This window comes from Eulemur rufifrons, chromosome 1, assembly GCF_041146395.1.
Source record: "Eulemur rufifrons isolate Redbay chromosome 1, OSU_ERuf_1, whole genome shotgun sequence".
Lineage (NCBI taxonomy): Eukaryota > Metazoa > Chordata > Mammalia > Primates > Lemuridae > Eulemur > Eulemur rufifrons.
Genome location: NC_090983.1, coordinates 71,596,190 through 71,622,123, shown reverse-complemented (window position 1 = coordinate 71,622,123; position 25,934 = coordinate 71,596,190). Strand labels below are relative to the sequence as shown.

General features: G+C 40.1%; 1 protein-coding gene across 2 annotated transcripts in view; it reads right to left on the bottom strand.

The window, feature by feature from the left end:
• The window catches only part of NEB (nebulin), a 206,554-nt gene that overhangs the window by 139,048 nt on the left and 41,572 nt on the right, over positions 1-25,934 (bottom strand). For both annotated transcript variants that reach the window (XM_069472708.1, XM_069472715.1), the window contains 21 exons: positions 25,724-25,831; positions 23,721-23,819; positions 22,832-22,936; positions 22,630-22,737; positions 20,467-20,778; positions 20,158-20,364; positions 17,855-17,959; positions 17,029-17,136; positions 15,139-15,450; positions 13,776-13,982; positions 11,906-12,010; positions 9,225-9,332; positions 7,964-8,275; positions 7,190-7,396; positions 6,621-6,725; positions 6,357-6,464; positions 5,398-5,709; positions 4,488-4,694; positions 3,028-3,132; positions 2,009-2,116; positions 15-326 (listed from right to left, as the gene is read on the bottom strand). In XM_069472708.1, coding sequence (XP_069328809.1) covers positions 15-326; positions 2,009-2,116; positions 3,028-3,132; positions 4,488-4,694; positions 5,398-5,709; positions 6,357-6,464; positions 6,621-6,725; positions 7,190-7,396; positions 7,964-8,275; positions 9,225-9,332; positions 11,906-12,010; positions 13,776-13,982; positions 15,139-15,450; positions 17,029-17,136; positions 17,855-17,959; positions 20,158-20,364; positions 20,467-20,778; positions 22,630-22,737; positions 22,832-22,936; positions 23,721-23,819; positions 25,724-25,831 — 3,660 coding nt within the window. The remainder of the gene's footprint in view (positions 1-14; positions 327-2,008; positions 2,117-3,027; positions 3,133-4,487; positions 4,695-5,397; positions 5,710-6,356; positions 6,465-6,620; positions 6,726-7,189; positions 7,397-7,963; positions 8,276-9,224; positions 9,333-11,905; positions 12,011-13,775; positions 13,983-15,138; positions 15,451-17,028; positions 17,137-17,854; positions 17,960-20,157; positions 20,365-20,466; positions 20,779-22,629; positions 22,738-22,831; positions 22,937-23,720; positions 23,820-25,723; positions 25,832-25,934) is intronic.

The window sequence follows — 25,934 nt, the reverse complement described above, 5'->3', positions numbered from 1 at the left end:
GAAAAGAGCCTTACATCACTCTGTATGTGATTCATATTCCTGCTCAGCTCGATGCTCATTGCATCCGGGAGGAGGATGTATTTGTGGATCAGGTGCTTGTAGTTAGTGTTGGTGATGTTGGCTTGGGCATCCTTGGCGGCCGTGACGCTGAGCATGTCAGCAGGGGTGTGGTAGCTGGTCTTCGTCTTCTCGTAGTTTTTCTTGTACTCCCGATCAGACTGCATTTTAGCCACTTCCATGGAATGGACTAATTTGGGATCATCCTCAAGGCTGCGGAAACCAACCATTTTCCCCCTCTCCTTTTCATAATTGTACTTGTATTTATACTGTGAAGAAAATATGAACATGAATACAGAGCAATTCCCTTGACGGAAAATCATTTCAGTGTTAATATTCCATATTCCATAAAAAGCAATATCTGTATAGAGCGCTACAGTTTACAAAACATGTTTTCCACATTCACCTATGTAATGTGATACTCACAACTATACCTCGTTAGGGGGATAGCAAAGTTCTTATTACTGCCCCCATTTGACAGATGAATAAGCTGAGACCCAGAGAGGTGAGTGACTTGCTGAGGTCACTAAGGATTAGAACCCAGATCTTGTGATGACGCACCACACTGAGTCATGCACATACTCTATTGTTAGTGCTAAAGACGCCTTTAGTAGATAATAAGAACACACAAAAATGAGAGAAAAAGGCAGAATGTTCTAAGCATTTTAATGCTGCCCCGAGAAAGCATCCAGCCAGTCATTTACTGATGAGAACAGGTTCAGCTATGAGGTACACGGTATGATTTTAGAGTAGCTTTGTATTTGTGGAGCTCCTTCTAAGTCTCTCTAACCTGCTAGAATGGGGAAGAAATTTTACTATTTATCATCCCAACTTTCTTCTCTAGAGGGGAGATCTTTGTGCGTGGAAAGCTTCCTACTCTGCCTGTCTCCTTGTGGGGTTGAGTGTGCACGTCAGGGCCCAGGAGCTGGGAGAGCCAAGTTACTGTGGTGGAGTAGAGGGAGAAGAATCTGGAGTTCTCAGGATAATGAGAGGGCATGGGATGGGCTGGATAGGTGGGGAAGATGATGAGCAGAGACGGAAGAGGAGAGAGAAATTAAAGCTGGGGAAGGAAGGAGTGGCCAACAAAAGAGTGCTCTGAAATGTGCTTCCCACCTGAGGACCCCCGAGTCATTAAATGCTTCCTGTAAGTGGATTTGTTTAAGCAAATGAAAGAATTGAGTTTCACTAGGTGATGTGCTGGCACACTAGCTTTCTGGGGGTGGGGAACCCTAATTGGTAGCATTCGCCAATTTCTGTGGTACAAAGACTCCCGCCATAGCTGATGTCAGGCTACCAGTGGCTTAACAACTGGTTTGCAACATTCCTAATTATTTAACTATCAGCTGTCATGAGCCCCAACGACCAGCACCCCAGCACACCACCGCATGAGACATCCGGTTAGGAAGTCAGATCTGAAGAAGCAGCAGGCAGGAATAACATAAGCCTTTCACCAAGAAAACTGAGTGCCTCCGCTTTTGGCAGAGCGCCTCTGGTTGTCAGATGCCTTGCTCAAGAGCATGCCTTCCTGGATGGCCACATCCAAGGACTCATGAAAGCCAGGGTACAAAGGTCTGGCCATTTCAGCTCAACACAGGACAGACACTTCTAACAGGCAGCACTTGAGAGCCCTCCGTGAGACTGGCCAAGGCTTTGTGGGGTTTTGGATTTCTCTAAGCTACAGCCTTGGTGACAGAGTTCAAGGAAAATATACCTAGCTCTCATGAGTCAAGGAGCTGACATCCATGAGGATCATAATGTGGTTAGCAATCTGTTTTTTCCGAAATACCAGAGAAAACACAAAAGCAAGGCTCGTAAGTATTCACAGAGCAGAGTGAGACATGCTTTTTTTTTTTTTTCCTATTTGACCCACTCAGTGTTTCCAGAACTCAGCCTTTATTATTTTAGTCAATTAGAAACGCCCAGCCAGGTGACCGCTTTCCTGCGGACTTACGTCACTTGCGATATCCCTGGAAGCCTTCGCAGCTTTGATGGGAATTGCGTCACTTGTGAGATCGTAGCCTTTCTTTCTAGACTCTTCCAAAGACAGTTTGTAGAGTTTCTGTAAAGAGATGCAAGGGGAAGAAATAGGTTTTTTTTCCAAATAGGAAAACCTGGGTATGTTTTAGAAGAGTAAACTAGCGCTGTGGCATCTTTCGCATTTTTGAGCAGAATGCTTCATGGGTGGTTCAGTGGCTGAATGTTCTCACAAGCAACAAGACTGTGTTTGAAAGAAAATCTTTTGCAAAATCAAACATTTTCATTGAACTATTAATACCAAAAAAGTAAAAATTACTTTGATATTCTTATATCAAAAGAAAACTCATTTTACAATCAACACTTTTATGTATATAATTATGTGGATTCCATAATCAAAGAAAAAAGGCTTGGCTATTCCAAATGCCTGTGGAATTCAAAGGAAGAAAAGAAAAAAACAGGTAGGATTAGAGGATTTCCCAGCAACTATGGTTAGGATAAGAAAGGAAATGAAATAAAACATCAATGCATTTATTTTCTAATCAGTGCTGCACATTCCTTGTTATGGGGCTTGCCCCAAATTCTTCAAAATGTTTATCTTCCTTTTCCATTTAACCCCTTCTTTAGAACCATCCCAAAAGACTGGTGGGGGCGCTTTCTAGAAACGAGGTCCAGAGACTCTAGCTTCCTTTTTCTCTTCCTGGACCCCAAGCCCTTCTCATCCTGCCAAGTCTCTTAGTTTGACAAGGAGTACCTGCACCTGGAACCAAATTCAATCCCCCTTCAAATGCCTAAATGCTTGGCCCAACCTTATCAACGGGCCCACTCCAACTCTTGGTAAAGCAAGATTAGAAAGAGAAAGAGCCTCGTTTGTGGATTTCCGCTATTGTTTTTAAAACATTCACTCTCATAATCGAGAGACATTAATTAATTAATTTGTTTTTACTGGTTCAAATCGGCTGGAAAGAAAGATGCCAAAGGGGGAATTATACTTACATCACTCATATTAATCGCATTTGCCTTTGCCAGAATAATCTGTGGGATATCAGGCATGATGTGGACTTTGGTCTTATCAGCCTCCCATGCTTGTTTATAGAGGTGCTAGAAGAAAAAAGTGCAAGTGAGTGTTTAAAATCTTAAAAGGAGCTCACCTAGTCCATATACATCACTGTACATACACATCAATGTTTTATGTATTTTTATTAGCTAGGTTTTTGCAAAAATTTTTTGACGTAAAAGTTGTTCATTCAAGCTACAGTGGAGAGGATGTACCATGGAAAGTAAAAGTGCCCTTTCCCTTATCTTACAGCCTAGAGACAGCAGCTCCCTCCTAAAATTTTCTTATCCATGTTAGAATACATATATAGTCCTTTTTATGTAAATGAGGTCATGTAATACCTAATGCTCTACATCTTGCTTTATTACTTAATGATATAGGTTAGATATCTTTGAACCTTCTTATAATAATTTCCTTCATTCATTTAAAGAGCTGCATAGTATTCCCTTAGGAGGTATAATACAATTGATTTAACCACTTCTCCGTTGATGGATATTTAATTTGTGGTATCCAGTCTTTTTCTATTACTAATACAAGAAATACTGTCATGATCTTTGTGGGGACGTGGAGATGCACCACCCGGGAAGAAGGATTTGATGCCTCAGCTCTGGCAGAGCGCCTCTGGTTGTCAGATGCCTTGCTCAAGAGCATGCCCCTCCCAGATGGCCACATCCAATGACTTATCACAGTGGGGGTACAAAGGTCTGGCCATTTTGGCTCAGTGCAGGACACTTCTGACAGGCCACGTTTGAGAGCCCTCTGTGGGATTGGCCAAGGCTTTGTGGGGCCTGCATCACAGTTCAACTTCTCCCCCTGCCCAGCCCTTCCTCCCACAGTACTGATCCCTGAAAAATACCCTGTACCCCAAATTTTATCCCAGCATCTCCTTTCAGAAACTCTAAACTTCAAAAAATATTATTTTGTGTGTGTATGTATGTATATCTTTGCACACATTTATTAGGATTTCTGTAGAGTAATGAACACCTGAATTTTTAATTTTAACAAATATTAACAAATTAAAAGTTTGCGTTAACATAAACTCCCTTATTAATACCGTGTATAACATAACTTTTTATTCATTGCAAATCTGATTTAGCCAGACTTAATTAAACAAGAATATCCTTCTTCTACTCTAGGAGTTGGTAAATTTTTTCTGTAAAGGGCGAGATAGTAAATATTTTAGGCTTTTGGGGCCATAAAATCGCTGTCATTAACTACCCAACTCCACTGTTGTAGTGCAAAAGCTGTGATGGACAATATGCAAATGAATAGCTGTGGCTGCATCCCAATAAACCTTTTCTATAGCTCTGTAATTGTGTTAGCAAAACCTGAAGATTAGGTCAGATGTACCTAGATTCTCTCTGATGCACACGAAACACTACGTTACTGAAGGACTTACATCATCCATAATTTTCTTATTATTCTGGGCCAAAACCATGTTCATCGAGTCCATCAATGTGGAATACTTCAAAGTGTCTGGGTGCTGGCGGTACTTCTTTTCACTAATAATCTCCATGGCTTTCTTGTTTTTCTCAGCTTCCAGGGAGCCCAGAGGGAGCCATCCGATGCCCTTCATGAAGTCAGCATAGTCAGCTTTGTACTGATTCTGCAAAAGGGAAAAATGATGAGGAGGAGAGATCAAAACTGTACCACGGTTGCTTTCCTTGGGGCCCTTAGGAAACTCCTTGGCCATGAATAGCTCAGCTTTTACTTTCCCAAAAAGAAATGCAGGCTTGGTGCGATCTGCTTTGGGTTTGTAATTTAAATTAACTTCCCCCAGCCACCAAGTGGCTGAATTCTTGGCTCTATGCTCTACCTTCCCTGTATTTATTCCAAAAGCTACCACAGTCATCCCCTCCTCAACGTTTCATCAGCAGGATAGGCAATTGCAAGCTTAGAAGTAGCAGCAGGAAAGCTGGCTGGGAGAGAAGGACTGACGATATCAGGTTCTCTGATTTCTTATTTTTCCATTTATTCCTCTACCAGGAGCCTGTTATGCCTTTGACCCTCCTTGCTAGACATATTTCCTTCAATATATTCTTTCTGAAACCAAATTTCCTTCACTATTGCTGAATTCAGAATCCAACAATGCTCAAACAACAATAGCAGAAAATAAAACTTTAGTTTCTAGAATTGATCTCCTTTTGTTAAAAGAAATAAATTCCATTGAGGGTAACAAGTAAAACTCCTCATTGGAAAATTGCACATGAATTTCTTTCAGGATTTTCAAAATGTCTTTACTTATGGTCAACCACGATTTGCTTATTATCTGGAGTAAACACTCTGCAAATGTTGTGGCTTTCACGTACATCACTTTGAATCTGCATCATATTTTTGGCCAGTTCAAAGCTCATGGCATCAGGAAGCATGTTGTAGGTATGGATCACATTCCTGTAGTTGGCGTTGGTGGCCACTTCCTGAGACTTCTTGGCTGCCACCACACTGAACATGTCCACTGGGGTGTGGAAGGACGTCTTGGATTTCTCATATGCCTTCTTGTATTCCCGGTCTGACTGCATCTTGGCCACCTGCATGAAGTGCACCAGCTTGGGGTCATCTTCCAGGCTCCGGAAGCCAATGTGTTTCCCTTTGGCTTGTTCGTAGGCTTGCTTGTATTTGTACTGTGGACAGAGAAGAAACCATGGTGATGAAAATGGTGAAAGGAGAACAAAAGATCATTCATTAGGTGGCAGTAGCTTTGTCATAGGTGAAAAGTGTTAGAGCTGCTCTAAAATTAGACACGGAGGAGCTTGCAAGGGTCAGGGAGCAAAGTCTTTTTACTTCAAATGTCCTTCCAGACATGAGTCCATGGAAAGAAAATGAGCTCAGAGTTAACCAAAAATATGTGTAAATAAGTTGATTTAGGGGGATTTAGAAAGCAGATTTCCCCACTCAGCAATCTAAGCAACAGAAAAGGCTGCAGGCATGATTTCTCATGGTGCATCTTTAAATTCAGGAAAGAGCCTGGTCATGGGTCTCCTGGGTAAAAAAACATATTGATTGCATCCTAACGTTTGCTTAGAATTGTCTATAAATGACGTGAACACTCTAAAAGCAACTTATTTTAACAAGACTCAGTCACTTTTTACATTAAATAATGAGCAAATGAGAGGGTACTTGGATTGGGTGAGGGAGCTGCCTCGTGTGTTACACGGGATGATGTTCCCACCAACCCTGAATGGTGCTGACCACGGCTCCTGAATATACCCAAGCTGGGTGCACTTGCTCTATTCACTCAGCCTCAAGAAGGCCCCGTGGAAGCACTTACGTCACTGGCAATGTCTCTAGAGGATTTTGCAGCCTTTATTGAGATGGCATCAGGCCTCAGGTCATATCCTTTCTTCTTTTCTTCTTCCCAGCCAGATTTGTACAATTTCTAAACAATGAAATAGAAACACAACAGCATCTTGTTATTCAGGTTTAGAAGGAGGACCCTGACTTCCAAGCGGTTGGCAGGTTGAAGATAGACATACCATAAGTGCTAGTTCCCTTCAAACTTTGCCCCCACTTTTGTTGCTGTTAAGCTACTTACATCACTCATGGTGATTTGGTTTACTCTGGAGAGTAAAATATCCGGAGTGTCAGGCATGACGTGAATACTGGTCTTGTCTTTGTTCCATTTTTCAGTGTAGCGCCTCTGCAACAGAAAGGTCAGGTGCATGATCACACAGGAGGACACATTTGCCATAGTGCTAGCAAACAGAAGAGATTTGCATCTCCCTTGTAGAAGAGGAGATATTGGAAAATGTATAACATAGCAAGAAGATGGGCTGAGGAAACTGGATACGCAACAGAAAAAAAAATCATCAAATAAAGGAACCCTCGTCCACTGAAGCACCAAAAGCCATCTTGTCCCCACCGCACAACCACGTGGAGTTCTGTGGTTCCAGCACGTCCTTACCACGGTATTGAGGCAACCTGAGGGTCAATGTAGGAGAATGTTCTCTAGACATGATGAAAGCTACAGGGTTCCCCACTCTCACCACCAGCTCAACCATCAGAAAGATAAAAAAACAGAAGAAGATAATGGGGGTGTTGCCAGGCTCACTAGCATCAGCACCTTGAGGGTTCTCTGGCTGAGGCTAGCGAGTGAGTTCTCACCTTATCCATATTCAGTTTGTTACTTTTGTTAAGTGCCTGTTCCATTGTGTCCATGGCGTACGTGAACTTCAGCTTCTCAGGGTGCTGGCGATACTTCTTCTCACTGAGAATCTCTCCCGCTTTCTTTGCCTTCTCCACCTCCAGGGACTCTATTGGGACCCAGCCAATCCCTTTCATCCAATGGGTGAAGTCAGATTTGTATAGATTCTTTAGAACAAAAAAGAAATTTCATTTCAGAAAGAGTCAGGGCTTGGATTTCTTTGCCTACACGCTTTACTCATTATCAAAAAGAAAAGGAGGGAGGGAAGAATAACCCGTTTTATACTCCCTACGGATCTTTTGGAAAAAAACTAATTATAAAACTGATTCATTCCTGGTGGTTTTGAAAAGGAAATCCTGACCCAACAATTCCTTTTGAAAATTAACTTTTTTGAGGAAAAGAAATGAAAAATTAACAGCATTTCACACTGAAAGGGCTACTATATTATATATATGTCACCTTTTTGAGCCTCTGAATTTTTTGGAGAATACATCATATGTTGGGGCTAACAGTCAGAGTTTCTGATGTATGTATAATAATAACAACAAAGCTACATATAATTCAAATGAGTATAATCCTAAAACTCCAAGTTTTGAAGAGGATCCTTAATTACAGTGAGTGCAGCCAGGTTGAGGATGGTGTAAGTGGCTAAGTGGTTCTTGTTTTTCCTTCCCACCCGCTAGAAATGGACAACTAACTCCACGCAGACAGCCCGGTGACCAGCAGGTACATACATCGCTCTGAATCTGCATGGCATTCCTCGAGTGTTCCACGTTCAAGGCGTCGGGAAGGAGAGTGTAGTGGTGGTATGGTTGTCTGTAGTTGGTGTTGGTAACCACCTCCTGAGATTTCTTTGCGGTCGTCACACTGACCATATCCAAAGGTGTGTGGTACCTGGTCTTGCTGGCTTCGTAGCCCTTTTTGTACTCACGATCCGATTGCATTTTGGCCACATTTGTGTAGTGAACCAGTTTAGGGTCATCCTGAAGACTGAGAAATCCAATATGCTTGCCTTTGGCTTTCTCGTGGGCCTCCTTATATTTGTACTATTTGGAAACGAACGGAAGACAGAAGTTTGATAGGGTAGAAATTTGATATAAACTGAATTTATGTAAAAATTAAGCAAAATTCAGATTCAGGCTTATCCTAGGTAATAGCTACCTTTTTTTTAGTACTTTTAAATAAACAACTTGCTAAATATTTTTAATGGGTGGTCTTGAGATCTGCTCTGAGGATAATGGAGAATGGAATAATTTGTAGTTTATGTCTACTTTGTTCATAAGTAGATTCTTTGAACATGCTAAGGTTCCTGAAAAGTTTTGTTTATTAAGCATTTACTGTATTTTTTATCAACTTTTCATTATTAATTTGTGTCACCTTATAGCATATTTGCATAATGATGAGTAAATTTCCACAAAGCTCCAATACAAATTAGTGTACTGTACTTGAATGAGTTTTTACTCTGTCAAGGTATTTATTATATCAACCCATATAGAAAATATAACTTAAATTGGAAAAAAGGAATTAATTAATTAACTGAAATCATGTTATTTAATCTATAATTCTTCCTGGTTTTCCATATTTTACTAAATTCTTTCTTTGTGGAAATTATCAAATTAAAACATTGTATTCTTTTAAAATACTTGGAAACATTTTTTGATTTAGTGATATTTTAGTATACCAAGACTTTTTTTCTTGATGAAATCCAAATAAAAAGGGGGTTTTAAGTTCATGACAATAATACTAATGAGAAGTCTAAATACTTCATAGTTTAAAAACAGAGAATGTTTTTCTTTGTAACAACTGTATTAAGTTTTTAAAGATATTTTAAGTGAAGCGATATAAAAAAATCATTGGCACTTAGGATTTTAAGAAATATTTTTATATTACAATTTCTTTACTTGCTTTTTTATATAGTTCATTTAGTCTCATATATCATGTACAGACTTTAAAAATATGCAGAGACAGTGTTTACTACTTTCAAATTAGACTTACATCGCTAGCAATGTTCCTTGAACTTTTTGCGGCAACAATTGGAATGGCATCTGGTCTCAAATCGTAGCCCTTAGCAATGGTTTTCTTCCAGTCTGCTTTATAATGAGCCTTCAAAAAAAAAAAGATTATTTTATTACTTGATATCATTAAAAGAGAAATAAAATAGGATGCCAAAATGTTTCCTATAAAACATGTTATAATATATCCCTTTCTATTAAGAGAATCCACAAAGTTAGGATTATTAGTTCATCTTTTATGTATCTATCAGATTTTATTAAAAAGCATCAGTAAACTATATACACAATATAAGCTCAACTGATCAAAAAATGTGGCCGGGCGCGGTGGCTCACGCCTGTAATCCTAGCACTCTGGGAGGCCGAGGTGGGCGGATTGTTTGAGCTCAGGAGTTCGTGACCAGCCTGAGCAAGAGCGAGACCCCATCTCTACTAAAAATAGAAAGAAATTATATGGACAGCTAAAAATATATATAGAAAAAATTAGCCGGGCGTGGTGGTACATGCCTGTAGTCCCAGCTACTCGGGAGGCTGAGACAGGAGGATTGCTTGAGCCCAGGAGTTTGAGGTTGCTGTGAGCTAGGCTGATGCCACGGCACTCACTCTAGCCTGGGCAACAGAGTGAGACTCTGTCTCAAAAAAAAAAAAAAAAAAAAAAAAAAATGTATATGTTTGCATAACAAAGCAAGGAAAGTTAATGCTTTGAATGTGAGATAACGGAAGTTTTTTCATTTATTTTTTCATAATTTTCTGTACTTTCCAACTTTCCTATGATAAGCACACAATACTTTTGAAAAAAGTTGTTTTGTAATGAAGTATTTCAAACTTATAGAAAGGTATGAATATAAAAATTTAGGCCGGGCGCGGTGGCTCACGCCTGTAATCCTAGCACTCTGGGAGGCCGAGGCGGGTGGATTGCTCAAGGTCAGGAGTTCGAGACCAGCCTGAGCAAGAGCGAGACCCCGTCTCTACTAAATATAGAAAGAAATTATCTGGCCAACTAAAATATATATAGGAAAAAATAGCCGGGCATGGTGGTGCATGCCTGTAGTCCCAGCTACTCGGGAGGCTGAGGCGGTAGGATCGCTTAAGCCCAGGAGTTTGAGGTTGCTGTGAGCTAGGCTGACGCCACGGCACTCACTCTAGCCTGAGCAATAAAAGCGAGACACTGTCTCAAAAAAAAAAAAAAAAAAAAAAAAAAAATTTAAAAATTCAGCTGTAGTACTGCCCAGCTTTAATTGATCTTAATGCTTACACATTACTTATAGAATTAGGAAAAAAATTTTTTAAATCAACCAAAAGTACAGAAATGTATATTTAGAGATAAAACAAAGCCTAAAATCATTGGGGAGAATGACTCAGGCATTTTTTTTTTTTTTTTTTTAATCCAGGGTCCCACTCTGTTGCCCTGGGTAGAGTGCGGTGGTGTGATCATAGCTCACTGCAACCTCAAACTCCAGGGCTCAAGCAATCTTCCTGCCTCAGCCTCCCAAGTAGCTGGGACTACAGGTGTGGGCCACCACACTTGGCTAATTTTTCTATTTTTTGTAGAGACAGGGTCTCACTCTTGCTCAAGCTGGTAAGGCATCTTTTAAGAAATTAATTTTATCCAAGTTTGATTATATTTTGTTTTATTCTGTTTCTTAGGGGTTTTTTATGTCAATAGATTTAACGGTTACAAGTTGAACTCTGTTACATGTATACATTGTATAGTGGTGGAGTCTGGGCTTTTAGTATATTAATCACCTGAGTAGTGTACATTGTACCACATAGTTAATTTTTCATCCCTCACTCCCGGATTATATTTTTATTTATTTTGTTTTGGTTTGGTTTGGTTTTCTTTGGGGGAGGGGGAAACAGGGTCTCACTCTATTGCCCCGGATGGAGTACAATGGCCCACTCATAGCTCACTGCAATCTCGAACTCCTGAGCTCAAGCAGTCCTCCTGCCTCAGCCTCATGGGTACCTGAGACTACAGGTGCACACCACCACGCCCAGCTAAATTTTCCATTTTTTGTAGATATAGGGTCTCGCTATGCTGCCCAATCTGGTCTTGAACTCCTGACTTCAAGTAATCCTCTTACCTCAGCCTCCCAAAGTGCTAGGATTATAGGCATGAGCCACCGTGCCTGATCTTGATTATGTTTTTAAATTACAATTTACCCACTTTGTTAAAAAAAGGAATCAATTCATAATAGTGGATTTAAACATCACCACCAATTATGTGTCCAGACCACCCCAAGAGAGGCTAGTTACATAGAAAAAGAGAGTTTCTAAAGAAAATTAAACATTTTTGGAAATTTTAAATAAATAATTGAAACAAAAATCATACAAAGCAATACTTATCCTTACTATAAACTATGCAATTCTATATTTTCCAATATTGTCTATCTCATTTTGTTCTTTTTTTTTTTAATGGAGCACAACTTACTCGACTGATTTTACAACCCACTAATGAGTCACAGCCCATAGATTGGAAAAGGCTTCATTAACCAAAATTCTATGGTGGCCTCTAGTCTCATGTTGTATGATGAGGGTCCAACTGGAGATCCAAAGGGTATACACTCAGTTTGCTCCTCCTAAAATTCTCAGTGCAGGAGTTACACAGAACTGGAAGGCAGAGGCCCATGTAAGCAATATCAGACTGGCTCCAGGCTGCATACTCACGTCGCTCATGTTGAGGGCGTTGACCTTGGCTTGAATAAACTGAGGCAATTCAGGGTCTATAGTGTACTTGTGCTTCAGTTTCTCCCCCTCCACCTTGTAGTTCAACTGAAACAAAGGAGGCAGCATGGAAATGCCATTAGCTGATGTAATATGAGTTTCATCGAGCACACACTCCTTTCAAAAGGAAGGCTAGCATTTGTGTTTTCCATATACAAGGCCAATGCCTGCCCTACACCATCACAGGGAGGGGGCTCTGGCAGACATATTCATGTCCTCATTCCACCAATATTTATGGAACAGCACTGTGGGCCAGGTAGGGTGGGAGGTTCTGTGTTAAAAGTGGTGAGGCAGAGCTGTGCTCTTGGAGCGTATAGTCCAGTAGAGGAGACAGACAATAAACATGCAAACTATCGCTAGAATTTATGATGTGTTGTCAATAGACAACTGTAGCAAGGAAACAAGGATGGTCAGTAAAGGCTTTCTATGGAGGTAGCATTTATACTCAAACTTGGGGAAGGGGAGGGGTCTGGGCTGAAGAAGAACATTCAGGGCCCTGAGGCTGAACATGGCTTGGCCACCTTGAGGAACTGAAAACAGCGCAAGTCACAGGGATGGAATGTGCTCAGAGGGGCCAGGAGGATTAGACAGAGGGAATAGCAGGGCCACAGAGAGGAAGGCCTTTTCAGCCAAGTTAATGACTTTACACTCAAGGAAAAATTCCTAAGAGGTTTTACATGTAAGAGGGACAAGATTTAGGACAGTCTCTTTCGTGGTTTGAGACCCCAGGCAGGGAGGTCAGATAACAGGTCATTGCAGCTGCCGGGCGAGAGATACGGAAGCTGGAACTAGGGCTGGTGGTGGTTAAAAGACAGAAGCACTCCAGCAAGCTGGCTGAGAGATAGCAGGAAGCTGACCTGGCACATGTACTAGATGAAGGAGTTCACACAAGGAGGTGCTAATGGAGACTTGGTAACTGCCAAGTTTGTGGCTTGAGTAACCAGGTAGATGTTGGTGGCATAAGTTGGGATGGGGAAGATTTAACATAGTGATTGTGCAGTTTTCCTAGCTAACTGCAAAAACACAAGGAGAAGTGATGCCTCACTCAGTGCAAAAGAAATCAAAAGAATCTGCACCACTTTTTACCCCTAAAAGAGAATTAATTGTTAAACATCCATGGTAAAGTGGGGACAGGGACTACCCTGAGAAATAAAATCCACTGATAACCCTCAATCCAAGACAAGCAAAGCATTCCAAAATCTGGCGCTAAAAACACAAAATGTCTTCCTGTCTTTGCTTTTTACTTACCTCTCTAGGAGGCATTTTAAGAGAACTCTGAAATTACCAAATCATGTGAGGTTGAGCATTGCAATTAGCCTCTGGCTGAAAGGATAAGAATCCAGATAGATATGTCTCAGAATGAGACCCCAGAGGCCTCATTCTAAGATTGCCTCTCAGAACATGGGGCCATTATGCGAGGGGATTGGGACGTTGTGCCTCTCGCTACGCAGCTAGGTAGACCTCCTGCAACTCAGCAATAGACAGCTTATTTTGCAATTCAGACAGAGTTGCACACGATAATAGTAATAATGTCATTTCATATGTATAATGGGGAGTCTGCTCATGAATAGCACAGACTCTATATGTTTGTAAAATAAAGCAAATTTGAAACACTCCCTTTTTCTACCTCCCCTTTTCCCCTGTGTGCAAGTTCCCAGTTGTTTCCAAAGTAAAACCTCTCTCCTATACCTCTGAAAGGAGTTTATTTGCTAACATAGATGCATCCTCACGCACTGAATTAAAGACGGTGGAGTGGCTCAGACACAGGGGCGGGGGTTATTTATGGATGAACTTTTGAAGGGAAACCACTTACATCACTCAGCTGCTTTGTGTTCTGCTGAGCCAAAACCATGCCCATGGAATCAGGCACACTTGTGAACTTGATGGTGTCGGGGTGCTGTCGATACTTCCTCTCGTTTAACGCGTCACCTGCCTTCTTGACCTTCTCCACATCCAGAGAACCGATAGGGATCCATCCAATGCCCTTGAAGAAGTTGTTATATTCGTCCTTGTATACATTCTGCAAAAGAGTCAGCTCATATGAGGAGATACCCTGGCGAATATTCAAAGATGTTTCTGGGCTCTGCAATTCTATCCGAGGGAAATGAAAATCACTCTTCAGCACGCTCGTGTCTAACTCTGTCTGTCTCAGAGCTTATTACCTGAAACTCAGTAATAAGAAAAAGCAGTTCTGTTGTTAGGGTTTATTGTACAACACGGAAGGGAATCTAGGTCACATATTTCCATGGGTACTGCTAAAAAAAACTTTGTCACTTTTGACAATCAATTGGTAGTCTTTCAATAATGGTTATTTATTCTAAAGTGCATTTTTTCAAATACCTTATTGTATTATAAAGCCTAATAAAATAGAGAGAAATGATCATCCTTTAGAGTGCATTATACAACACAGAAGAGAATCTAGGTCACATATTTCCATGGGTACTGCTAAAAAAATATTTTGTCACTTTTGACAATAAATTGGGCTTTCCTTTTGATTTCACTGAAGACTCCAAAACTGAATTTCACCCACACTGTCCACCTAGGCTATCGCTGGTCTCAGCTGGGGAGAGATATTTTCACTGAGCACCAGTAAATGAATACCGCTTCTTCCCTTTATAGAGGACAATTCTTCCAGAAATCCGGCTCCTGCAGAAGGAAATGCCCTGAATGTTAAACACCTCCCTGTGCAGCTCGCCGTGAATCATGCTGCAAGCACAAAGCCTGCCAGTTCATTTTAGATGACTCATTACATAGATTTACATGGATGACAGTGTGACCTTGAGTTAAAAAAGAAAAAAAGAAGCCTTTCCTGAATTCAGAAAAGAGAAAGAAGTCTCCTACTTTGCATTATACCTCTGTCACCACTGAAGCAGGCCCACCAGAAGTACCTATTTCCTCTTGCTGAGAATCAAGGTGGCTTACACAGTCAGTGGAATATGGTTTTATCTTTCATCCATATGTTAATAGGGATAATGTCGATAATCATGCTATAAGCAAGGAAAGCCAGCAATAATATAGCTTATCCACTATGCCTTTGGTAGTCTTTCAATATGGTTGTTTATTCTAAAGTGTATTTTTCAAATATCTCACTGTATTATAAAGTCTAATAAAATAGAGAGAAGTGATCATTCTTTAAGTACAAACATCTGTGGGTCGGTTATGTTACACATACTTACATCACTCTGAATTTGATTCACATTCCTCGTGTGTTCCAGACTCAGGGCGTCAGGTAGGTATGTGTAATGATGCAACGGCTGTTTGTAATTGACATTGGTGGCAACATCCTGAGCCATCTTGGCAGCTGTGATGCTAACCATGTCCCCAGGGGTATGGTAACTGGTTTTGGTGTTCTCGTAGTTCTTCTTGTATTCACGATCAGACTGCAACTTTGCCACATTCATGTAGTGGACCAGCTTGGGATCATCCTGGAGGCTTCTAAAACCCACATGCTTTCCCTTTGACTTCTCATAAGCTTCCTTGTATTTATACTGTGAAGACAGAATTTGGTTAGCAAAGTCCTAGGCATTGATAATATTAGTGCAGCAATTAAATTCACGCACAGATGCATTCAGAACATTGTGACTTTCTGAAGAGTGTGCAGAAAAATGCAAACCACACCCACCTCCAGGAAGTTCAGAGTGCAAAACATTTATTTCAAATGCTGTTGGGGTTTCAAGGGAGTGTCATGATAAATTCAAGACCAGTTTCCTGTTTCTTGCTATGACTCCTACAGATCATTTGCACACAGAACTTTATCTAAAACCAACTGAATTTTCATACCTAATATGAGTTTGACACATTCCAAATATAAGATCGGTATCTCTTGGTTTCACAAGGATGAGAGTTTTCCTAACCTAACACATTATTTTACATCATGGATGTGAGTACGAGCCATGCAGGTAGGTGGGCCTTCACCCACCCTGTTTATCAGCACCCCCTCCCCAAGCTCACTGCTGAAGCAGCTGCAAATGAATTGAGGAGCTACAGTAAGGGCAGGAACTGCCATGAGTTTTCCCATTAATAAAAACCTAATCGCAAAAGTTCTGCAGTTCTGCAGATCCCATAGATGGGATCCTCAATGGGAGAAATATTGAGCTATCCTATAATAGGTCAAAACCTCAATTTTTATACAAGAGAATTCAAATCCACCTAAACACTACAGACTCAGCTCTTGCAGTTTAAGCATCAATTCATAAACAAGGGCTTAGCAGGAAAAAGGATTATCGAGTAGTTTCTAAGTATGTTAGAAAAAGCACTGTGCAAGTGCCAAAAAAAAAAGAAAAGGATAAAGGATAAATTTATACTTTAGACCTTCACTCTCTACTTAAACTAAAAATGTGTTTCATAGTCATATGCATTGTGTGCAGACCTTTGAGGACAACATTTTCGGGACCATTCCTACAAGGAAAGTTGTAGAGTTTTACGTCTCCTATGTGGTCTGTACATTTGGTTGGTTTCTTTCTTCTCTTTTCTCAAACCAAGATGGTAGCCCCTGGGACGGTATGTGACAGTGAACTCTGCAGGGCATGTGTGCTTTTTAAAAAAAAATTTTGTTTTTCAAAGATGGGAAGAAGTAGAAGTGCATATTTTTCTGTTGTAGATGAAATGGGCATCAATTTACATGAAGCAAAATTATACCCTAAAAAAAGTGGACTTTTCCCTATATGGTTTATAAAAGCTGTACATTTTATATAACATCTTTCAATCTTCTGAATACAATCATAGCACAGGCAGTCATGTGGATTTAACATGTTAGTGTCAGGCAGGGTGCTCCCGCTGAAAATAAATGTGGGCTGTCAGGGAAATGTCTCAGTGAAGGTAATTTGGGCTATGAATCAGAGGAGAAAGCCATGGTCAGATTTATGACAGCGTCCCCAAGTGGGGTCCATTGAAAAGAATCACAAAAAATGTTTAAAAAGTTATAGGTTTTCAAAACAATATTTTGTGGAGAATTTTAATGCCATCAATTCAACATATTGCTTTCAATAAGGTATCAATCTAAAGAACACATTTGATTACTTTTTCAAAAGGCAATCACCTAAATGTCACCTAAGATTTTTACTCACATCACTGGCAATGTTTCTCGATGCCTTGGCGGCGGCGATGGGAATAGCGTCACCCAGCACGTTGTTGCCCTTGGCTATCAAGTCGTGCCAGTCGCGTTTATAACAGACCTGGATGCAAACGCAAAAAAGGATGTCAGCGTCTGCGCGTTAATCAGCTGAAGTGATTCCTCAACTGCTGGGTTTGTTTTGCTCTTTTTCAGATATATGTTAAAGGAATCCCCTCTGGCACGTACTGGTTTAGCAAGTCACATTAGCAAAGTGTCACACTTTGTGTGTAGCATGAAATTATTGGACGCTGCACTCATGCTGCATCCAAATTGGTTCTGGCACGTATTGGGGCAGGATATTGAAAAACTGGAGTGGACCCAGAGAGAAGTAATAAATGTTCTGGAAACCAAGCTAGGTAAGGACCAACTAGAGAAAATGAAATTACTCAGTCTTATGAAAGGAAGGTCAAGAGAAGACCTGGTGGTCAGCTTTAGAAATTTTAGGGTTGTAGTAAAAAAAAAAAAAAAAAAAAAAAAAGATTTCATTTATTCTTATTTTTCTGAAGGATAATAATCCTCCCTATGTGCAAAATTAGGAAAACTAAGCAGTAGTTTTGGAGGACCAGACGGTGGGCTCTATGTAAAGAAGAATGTTATGGCCTTTAGAGTTGTCCTGCATTTGAAAGGGCCAAGAGAGGAAGAACCATCATCATGGGATACACTCCGGTTGGGGCTTTGTGGGAAAAGACCTCAGCAATAGTCAAAAGGCACCATCCTACTCTATTCTATTATTTTATTGTCAGATCTGGATTTCATACCCCATCAAAGATTCTACTTACATCACTTATATTGTAAGCATTGCACTTGGCCTGGAGGAACTGAGGAAGGTCAGGACTCATAGTATATTTGTGTTTCACATCTTCTCCTTTAGCTTTGTATAAGATCTGCAATAACATGCATTACACATAATGCAAAAGGAAACTCTATTCATTGCATGCTTTAAAGAGCTATTTCTAGCACAATTCCCCACTTTTTTCTATTGTTAAAAATCATCCTAGGTGTTTTCCTCTTAAAAAACAACCAACCAACCAAACAAACAAACAAAAAACCAAGCATCTTCTTATCTTTAGGAAGACCCAAAAACTCTGTATATTAAATAGAGGGGGAAAAAAAAATCCTTAAGAAGATGAAAATCTTTGACTGCCAAACATCAATGGAAAGTGAATTCAACTACAAAACACTAACATGGATGACAGAATTCACTAAAGCCAGGTAAATTTATTCTTTGCCAGTGGAGTCAATAACTCTTAAAGTTTTGTTAGTTTTTTGTTTTTGTTTTTTATCCCTAGAGAGAAGATAGTCATTAGAATCGGTCTTTCACTTCTGCTAAAAATTTTCCAATCATAATTGTATCGGTAAAAGCACATAATAATTTCCTCATAATATGTGGGTTCTTATACACAAATCCAGTATACTTAAAAGGTTTATCACTTCATATTTACCCTTTATTGTTATTTTAAAGAATTATGTACCCTTTTCACTGAAAGACATCAAAGTATATAATGTAGAAATCTTACTATATCCTCCTCTTAGTAATAGAAATAAATTGCTTAATTCCTAAAACTGGAACCAGAATCACAAGTAGATTTTCAATCTCTTAATTGCCATTTATCATATATACCCCCATTTCTCAGGCATGTCTGTGTGGAATATCATATGTAAACTGGCATATATGTACCAAAAGTAAAATCTGAAGTGGCTGATAGCTAAATTAATCCCCAAATACTAAATTATTTCTCCTAGGAACCCAAGAGTTAGCTTTAATTCCTCACTGCCTTTATTAACAATATCTAAGCATTCACAGACTCTCATGAATTCTACCTTCTAAACATCTCCTTCTTTCCCACTGCTCCTGCCTTAGTTTAAGTCCAACTAAGTCTTTCTTGGCATTTCTGTAGCAGTTTTCCATGATAATTCATCTTCCTGCCTCCAGTCTCTCCCTCTGCAAAGTCTCCGCACTTTTTGCCAGAGTTATCTTTTAAAACACAGGCCTGATAATGCAACTGCATGTATTAAAATCTTCAATATCTCCCGTTTCCTACCCTATAATATCCAGCCTCTAAAAAATAGCATACAAGACCCTCATTGATCAGGTTACAGTCCTGCAGCCTTCACCGTCCTTCCATTCATTCCTTCTTGACTGTTCCGTCATGCGCCCTTCCCTTATTTGTCAGGGAAACTCCGCAGACAGTTACCCTTGTACAAAGCACTTCCCTCGTATTTACTTAACACATCCCTCTCCTGCAGCATTCGTCTCTCTGTATGGCACTGCTCTCTTTGTATCCATGTCTTTGTTTTATGCGCTTGTCCTATATTCTTGTGAATTCCTATATCCCACCAATCCTCATCTAGCTCATCTTTATACCATCAGCATATAATACAGTACCTGGCACATGGTAGGTGTTCAAAGAGCATTCATTAAACGAATTAACAAGTGAGTGATTTGGATGTCTCTTTAACTTTTCTATACACCAAACTTTCCCTTAGAAACTTTGACTTTAGCCAGAGCATAGACACTGTTCATGGACAGGCTGGCCAGCAATGCTAATCTCCACCAAGACATAAGTTAAAAGTCTCTAGAATGATTGTGTATGCTGAATTCTAAGGAGCAAAAACATACTTTCATGTGTATTACTTCTTTATATTAATCTTTTATATATTAAAAGCAGATATGAGCAACTTAACATAGAATTGAATGCAATGAATGTGCCACAGTAAAGTGTCTGGGACTGAAGCTTAAATTCTGTGTGTGTGTGTGTGCATGTGTGTGTGTGTGTGTGTGTGTAGTCCTAGAATAGAACTTTCCTCATCATGTCAAATTTATCCAATAACACAGTATTTCAACGGCAGTCAAAAAGGAAAAAGACTTTAAAAGGAAGGTAAAAAGCCAGATAGAAGAAAAAGAAAATGTTAGTGCCCAAACTAAAAATAATTCTAATTTTATTTTTAAATTAAAAAAACAAAACAATAAATTTAAAATGCAAAGATATTGGCCCCAGAGAGTAAAAATGTCGAACCGATATTTGCTTTTCTGAAAAGCTTCCCTCCGTCTCCTCTGCCTTCTCTCTTTTGCTATACTCACATCACTGACTTGCTGGGTGTTCTGTTTTGCCTGGACCATAACTGGGGAGTCCACGATGCTGGTGAATTTGAGGGTGTCTGGATGCTGTCTGTACTTCTTTTCATTCAGGGCATCACCTGCCTTCCTCACTTTCTCTACGTCGAGACTGCCAATGGGGATCCAGCCGATGCCTTTCATCCAGGTGTTGTAGTCTTCCTTGTAGGCGTTCTGCGGGTGGGAGAAAAGAGGAGTGAGAGGCAGGCAGTGGTTCCTTTCATGGCAGGCTCTGAACTTACAGGGGGATTTTCTTGTGGAGTGAATGTCACTTACATCACTCTGTATGTGCATCATGTTTTTAGATAACTCCAGGTCCATGGCATCGGGGAGGTAGGTGTAATGATGGAGAGAATGCTTATAGTTGACATTGCTGGCAACATCCTGAGCTTTCTTAGCTGCCACGATGTTGAACATATCATGGGGCGTATTGTATTTGGTCTTGGTCTTCTCATAGTCTTTTTTATACTCCCGATCCGATTGTATCTTGGCCACATTCACGTAATGAACCAGCTTAGGATCATCTTGGAGACTTTGGAAACCAACCATTTTCCCTTTAGCTTTTTCATAATCTTTTTTGTAGTGAACCTATTGGAAACAAAGGTGGGCATAATTTAAAATGCCATTTTGAATGTTTTACAGAACAATGAGACCATAATTTAAAGTGATTGAACTTCCCACAAATTACTGTATTTCAATAACCAAACCATTAGCTATTCAATTGTATATACTTTGAAGTGTAGCCTATTAAAATAAAAATGTTATTTAGAACACATTTGATTGTCTGTAGCTACTTCTGCCCACCCAAGAGAGGCTGAGATGGGGGTGTTACCATAATTCATGTCAGTGACAAAATAAATCTCTATATTGTTCCTTTTCACTTAGACACCAGTAGAGAATGAAGAGATAAATATTTCACAGTCTCTACCAATTATATTATGTGGCTTGAGCCCCAAGTAGCTGGCTATTTGATTAGTGATAGAATTTTAGTATAACAGTAGTGGTAGAATTTTAGTAATAGTAGTAGGATTTTAATGAATCCTTGGCTATTCGAAGGGACACTCAGAGCCAGGAGTGGGTAAACATTAATTGGCTCTGAATAACAAAGTGAAGGGGACTGAGCTTCCTTGGGGGGGGCTGGAAGAGGACCCCGGGACACAGTCTTTGTGGTAAGTCAGGTGGGGGTGGCAGGGAAGAGCACCCACAGAGAAAAGGGGGCAGTGAGAAATTCTGGGTGGGAGGCTTTTCAGGACAAGGACATTTGTCATTCAACTGTAACTTATTTACATTGATGCAATGTAGACCTCATTTCAAAACATCAGTCAAGTTGTGCTTGGGATTGGGGAAATCAAAAGGAAGGGGCTGTGTTTCATCTTTGTGGCATGCAGAGCAGAAAGAGAAGTAGATGCACAGGAGGAGAGCCTGGTGAGTGCAAGAAAAACAAACCATCACGTGCAGACTGATTGCTGGAGGGAAACGAAAATCTCAGGGCATTTACAGAAACCCAGGGGGAGGGGGAGGTATTCCACTTCCTTTAGGAAAACAAGGGGGGGACCCGAGACGATTTTATTTACATCTCAAAGAGCAAAGTGACTTCAGTTCACATCTGGGTTAAAGTAAAATAAGATAAGGAATAAAATTCTTAGCTTAAAAAATGTTGATCTCATAGCACTAATAAGTAGAACAGAGGCTACTAGAGGCTGGGAAGGGGAGAGGAAAGGGAGATAGGGAGAGATTTGTAAAAGGGTGCAAAATTACAGCTAGATAGGAGGAATGGGTTCTAGTGTTCTATACCACTGTAGGATGACTACAGGTAACAATAAAATATTATACAGTTTCAAATAGCTAGAAAGAGGACATTGAATGTTCCCAACACAAAGAAATGATAAATGTTTGCAATGATAGATATGCTAATTACTGATCTGATCACTGTACATTACATGTATCACATCACTATGTGCCCCATAAATATGCACCATTATTATGTGTCAATTTTTAAAAATTAAAAATAAAATTTTTAACTTTAATGGAACCTAATGACTATCAGGGGCTGTGAAACTTGGAGCCAATTCACCAGTCTATAGAAGCAATGAAGGAAAAAAGAGAGGCAAGGGAAATAGGGAAATCATATAAATTAAGAAAGTTTTGAAATAAAATTTTACCATCAGGAGGCTACTATGACTTAAATGGTCAGTCATTTTATAGAGGAGAATTTTAAATTGGGGGGGCTTGTTGGAGCTGATCAGTAGAAAGTTACACAAATCCTTTCCCCCAAGAATATTCAGGTCTATTTAGGGAACTGTCTGTCCTGAATAGTTTTCAACCAGACTTGCTTCCAGCTGGGGACAGCACACATGACAACTTTTGGGTAACAGGCAAACCCCAAGTCCACCTGCCCACATTCTCTAGTTGCACACGTGTGACCGTGACGGGACTTACGTCGCTTGCTGCCTGCCTGGCGGCTTTGGCAGCTCTGATGGGAATCGCATCCGTTCTCAGGTCATATCCCTTCTTGCTCAAGTCTTTCAAGTCTGCTTTGTACATATTCTGAAAGAAAAATGTCATTTGAATACAACTCAGAGACCACATTAGCATAATAAAGGCTGCACGTGCACATCCTCCCGAGAGTCCACACACGCACCTGACTGATGTTGTAGGCATTCACTTTAGCCTGCATGAACTGGGGCAGGTCTGCTGGCATGTGGTATTTGTGAATAATTTCCTCTCCTTTGGCTTTGTAAGCAATCTGGGAGAGAAAAAACAGGCATAAATAAACAAATAAATAGAGAGAAAGGTTTAATGACACCGGAAGATAATTTCATCGTTGATCATATTGAACAGAGGTGGTTTTAAGGGACTCTGTGCATGTCCCCATATTATGTGTAAGTATCTGTAGGCATTCAAGGTGAAACATGCAGTTGCACAGGGTCCTGCCTTAGCACTGTTCAGTCTTGCAAAGATCCCTTGGTACCCATCAGGAACCTCTGGGTCTAGGCAGGGGCACCTGGTGGAAATCAGCCCAGGGAGCTGACCCAGTGAAAATGTTAACCTGCAGACACTTTCCTGAGTACGGAAAAGGCTAATAAGGTGGAATACGCCAAACACCTACATTATACCTTGTGGGCGGTTAAAGGGACTTGGGGGTGGTTCTGATTATATATGATTCTTGGTTTAGCTCTGACTTAAAATATAACTCCTCCATTTGATATAGTGCCAATATACATTCTTTTTGGTATTTCCTAGAAATAGGCTTGTAGTTTTTCTTGTTAGTAAAAGAAATACCGTTTGCCTTTTCCTTAAAAAGCAATGTCAAATGGCTAAAAGAACAGTTAGCACAATATACATTGCTCTAAAGACATGAATTAAGTGTGCTTTATTAATGAACAGCTCAGGGCTTATACAGTTGCTCATATAATTGAGACTCTTCGGATTACATAATAACTGCAGGTGATCAGTACATTTGAGATACAAATTTATTTGTATTATTACTAGTTAACATTTGTTAAAATATAGATAGGATTAACACTTACATCGCTCCTCTGGGCCTGGTTAATTTTAGACTGCACTGTAATTGGAGCATCTTCAATTGGGGTAAACTTGAGTGTGTCTGGATGTTGGCGATATTTTTTCTGTTTGGCAAATCAAAAATAGAAAAACAGATTATTTTTCACCAAAGGCTAACATGTCAAAATCCTTGAAATTTATTTTAGAGGGGCAAGGAGGATTTTTCCTGATTTTAAAATGTGAAAGTACTAGATTCTTGATTGGTTTGATTAATACGATACAAAGAAGAGTGTTTTAAAAATTGATTTAATTTTGGATGGGTTGGGACAGTACAGACACATGCAGTTCCCGGTAATCAGACACACTCCTCTCAGTTTCTTGCCTATGACATCAAAGAATGTACTCTCAGCTAAGCAGAATCCAGAAACATCACAGAGTTTTCCAAAGGCTTAACAGAAAGGCAAGTAAGGAGATTTGGAGTGTCCTTGCATGACACTAACAGGTTCTCAGGAATGTCATTTTTCCTGCTACCTCATCAACAACTGGCATAAAGAAGCTCTCCAGTTGAGAGAAGAGGAATCGAGCAAGTAGGGCAACAGCTAGGGATTATTAATAAGATAGGCAGGACTTTGGCTTTTTGAGCCTTAATGTGGTTATTGCATAGTTATCACCAACGTGCTGAAGAGGCACAGAGGAGTGGACCTCGGGGAGGTGTGCCAACTGGGAGCTGGCAACTGCTAGCTGCCCTTGTCCCTGTATTCTCCTCTGTTTCCTTTCCCAGTCCTCTTCCTTTGTGCATATTATACATCCCACTTCTGCATGTATAGTATCATCGCTCTTTCAACTTCAGACTTCTGAAGACCACCAATCCAGAAGAACGTTTTCGGAAAGATCTCTCAGCAGACAAAATGGTTTTTCACCAAAAACAAACAAAAGCAGCAAACAAGAACAACAAAATCTTGAATGTGGAAGACAACCTTCATTCTGCTCCTCTGTCCTTTCTATAGTCTATCCTCCTTGATGATGTATTCGCCTGACAACAGCGAGAATTTTCAGCTGTTGACAGAGGAGGGACAGATAACCTTGCTGCTTTACGAACCTCAAGATCATCACTGCTTTTTCTTAGGCTGCATAATAATTTATATACTACTTCAAAGTCATCCAGAATACGACAGAGGGTATAATTCTTCAAAGAAGATTTCTATAACAGCCAAATTATTCATCATCACCCAAAATTGGAAACAATCCACATGTCTACCAACTGGCAGAGAGATAATAAAAATGTGGTACATATATCCATACAAAGAATTACCACTCAGTAATAAAAAGGAATGAATTATACAAGCACATGCAGAAATGTGGATGAGCCTCTGAAACACCATGCAAAGTGAAAGAAGCCAGATACAAAAGAAATTTCTAGAAAAGGTAAAACTTTAGCTACGGAATTCAGATCAGTGGTTGCTGGGCCTGAAGGTGAGAGCAGGGATTTTTTTAAGGAAACTTTTTGGGGTGCTAGTAGCATTTTTAAAATCCAATTGCAGTGATGACTGCACAATGATATAAACTTATTGAAACTTGTCAGGGTAACATAGGTGAATTTTATGGCATGCAAATTAGACCTCAATAAAGTTGTTAAAAATATTTGTATCATCGATGGTTAACATAAATGATTTTGGTAATAGAATGGTTTGTACTTGTCTACCTGGATAATTCGTGCATGTGGTTAAGTTCTTTTCCTCAGCAACAACGACTAGAGAATGAACCAGTCAAGGAGGCCCTGGTGTTGAGCAGGTGGGAGGGGGGAGGGAAGATGGGTGTATGCACACCTAATGGGTGCAGTGCGCACCGTCTGGGGGATGGACACGCTTATAGCTCTGACTCGGGTGGCGCAAAGGCAATATATGCAACCTAAACTTATATACCGCCATAAAATTTTGAAACAAAAAAAAAGAGGAGGCACTTCCCATGGCTTTGGGGGTTTTAATGCAACACATTTACAACTCTCCCTCGGACAGCCCTGTGGCTTTACCTCATTAAGGATGTCGGAGGCCCGCTTCACCTTTTCCATTTCCAAGGACCCGAAGGGCACCCAGCCACAGCCTTTCATCCAGCTGTTGTAGTCAGCTTTGTATTCGACCTAAAACACCAAGAGAAAGTTACATTTCTCTGCTCAGTGTCATCCTCATTACATAAAATCATTAAAATTTTACCCAAAATGATGTTTTTAAGATTTCTGAGCA